A 1,983-nucleotide genomic window follows, 5' to 3' on the forward strand; every position below is an offset into this window, starting at 1 on the left:
TTACTTTTGATCGAGAGCAATTGAGATGATGTCTTCCGATGACCAGTTGAGAAGCTTCTGTCCCGGGGCACACGGCTTGATCCATTCTTCAATGTCATAATCACTATCCATATCATCATCAGTAGCGCAAATATGATCCTTGACGGTGCCAGCACTAGAGAGCTTGATCGGAACGAAGGTTCCGGGCTTCTTGAAGGACCCATCAGAAGAACTCTGCCCCAACTGATATCCAATCCCACATTTATCCTGCTTGATTGGTAGATCCAAGACTCGGCCCCATCCTTCAGGATGACCAGATTCAACCACAGCTTTAGCCTCCTTTAGTGAAGACATAGGAGCCTCCAACTTCTTCTTTTCAACATAAGGGATCTTGATAGTCTGGACAGCCTCAAACGCTTGACAAGGTGTTTCGTGGACCTCCCCTTCCACATCAATATATTTGAAAGACGCAAGATGGCTTACCACATGCTCTTCCTCCCCACATATTGTGACTATCTTCCCTTGAGTGGCGAATTTGAGTTTCTGATGCAATGTGGAAGTCACGGCCCCAGCAGCATGGATCCATGGACGCCTCAGGAGACAACTGTAAGCCGGGTGGATATCCATCACAAAGAAAGTAATAGTGAAGAGTTGAGGCCCTATCATCACTGGTAAATCAACCTCCCCAAACACCGACCTCTTTGAGCCATCAAAGGCTCTCACAGTTAATTCGCTTGGCCTTATCTCAACACCAGAATAGTCTAGCCTCATCAAAGACGACTTTGGTAACACATTCAAAGAAGATCCGTTATCAACAAGAACACGAGATAGCATAGTCCCCTTGCACTCCACAGATATGTGCAAAGCTCTATTATGTTTTCTACCTTCAGAAGGCAAATCTGCATCAGTGAATCCCAATCCATTTCCAGCATTGATATTAGACACAACCCCTTCAAGCTGATTTACTGAGATCTCAGGAGGGACAAAGGCAGTGCCCAGGAGTCTCAATAAAGCATTTCGATGCGTCTCGGAGCATAAGAGCAACTGTAAGATCGAGATCTTAGATTGAGTTTGACTCAGCTGGTCAACCACTTTATACTCACTCTTCTTGATGATCTTTAGGAACTCTTCCATCTCTTTGGCCATAGTATCTTCAGAGTTAGAGCTTTGCCCCGGATCCACCGTATCTTCTACCACTCCTTTCCCTTTTGCTTGAGCTGGAGCTTCTGTATTGTCATCGCGAGTACTCTGGGGAGGATTGAAAATACGACCACTTCTTGTCATTCTTCCGATGCCAACAACATTATCAACATCTTCTTTCTCAACCGGTGCTTTAATCTCATACTTGGCCCCTTGGTAGAAAACTTCTCCGCCATAATTCCATGGGATTGCTTTCTCACTAGTATACGGAACGGGACCAGGTGATGTAATAACCAAAGGAGGTGCTCTAGCAGGAATTGGGATTTTAGCAGGAGTGTAGGGAATGGATGCCACATTAATTTCATTCTCAAATACCTCGGGCCGTCGTATGCGCTCAAACTGTAGATACCCACTATCTATCAACTGTTGAACACCATTCTTCACTTTGTCACAAACCGAGGAAGTGGCCATGCAATCATTACACAATTCTCCACAACCAGCACATAGACCCATTCTCACTAATTCTACTTTCAGTAAAGGCAACATAGAGCCTAACTCAGTTACGTCCTTAACCAAACGAGTATCTTCAACACAATCGAGGGCGTTTGCAGCATGAGACCCATGAGGGGGCATAGGATTTTGAACAACATTAGGCCCTGGAGTAGGAGTGAACTCAATGGCCTTGGAGTCGAGAAGATTTTGAACCTGATACTTCAATGCTTTGCAGTTTTCAATGTTATGCCCAGGTGCTCCAGAGTGGAATTCACACCTCGCATTAGCATCCCAATTAGGAGGCAGCTTAGCAGGAGTGGCTAGAGTTCTCAATTGTACCAACTTCAAGTCAAGGAGGTATGGCAATACTTG

At 45.2% G+C, this 1,983-nt stretch overlaps 1 protein-coding gene across 1 annotated transcript; it reads right to left on the reverse strand.

Annotated features, from left to right (window-relative positions):
- LOC131637186 (uncharacterized) lies at positions 1–1,931 on the reverse strand (the record flags this gene model as incomplete). The annotated part of the gene is made up of 1 exon (XM_058907773.1): positions 1–1,931. A coding segment is annotated over one exon (1,931 nt), but the record flags the coding sequence as incomplete, so codon positions are not given.
- Between the last annotated feature and the right edge of the window lie 52 nt (positions 1,932–1,983).

The sequence above is a fragment of the Vicia villosa genome, unplaced genomic scaffold (genome assembly GCF_029867415.1).
Source record: "Vicia villosa cultivar HV-30 ecotype Madison, WI unplaced genomic scaffold, Vvil1.0 ctg.001937F_1_1_3, whole genome shotgun sequence".
In the NCBI taxonomy this organism is placed as follows: Eukaryota; Viridiplantae; Streptophyta; class Magnoliopsida; order Fabales; family Fabaceae; genus Vicia; species Vicia villosa.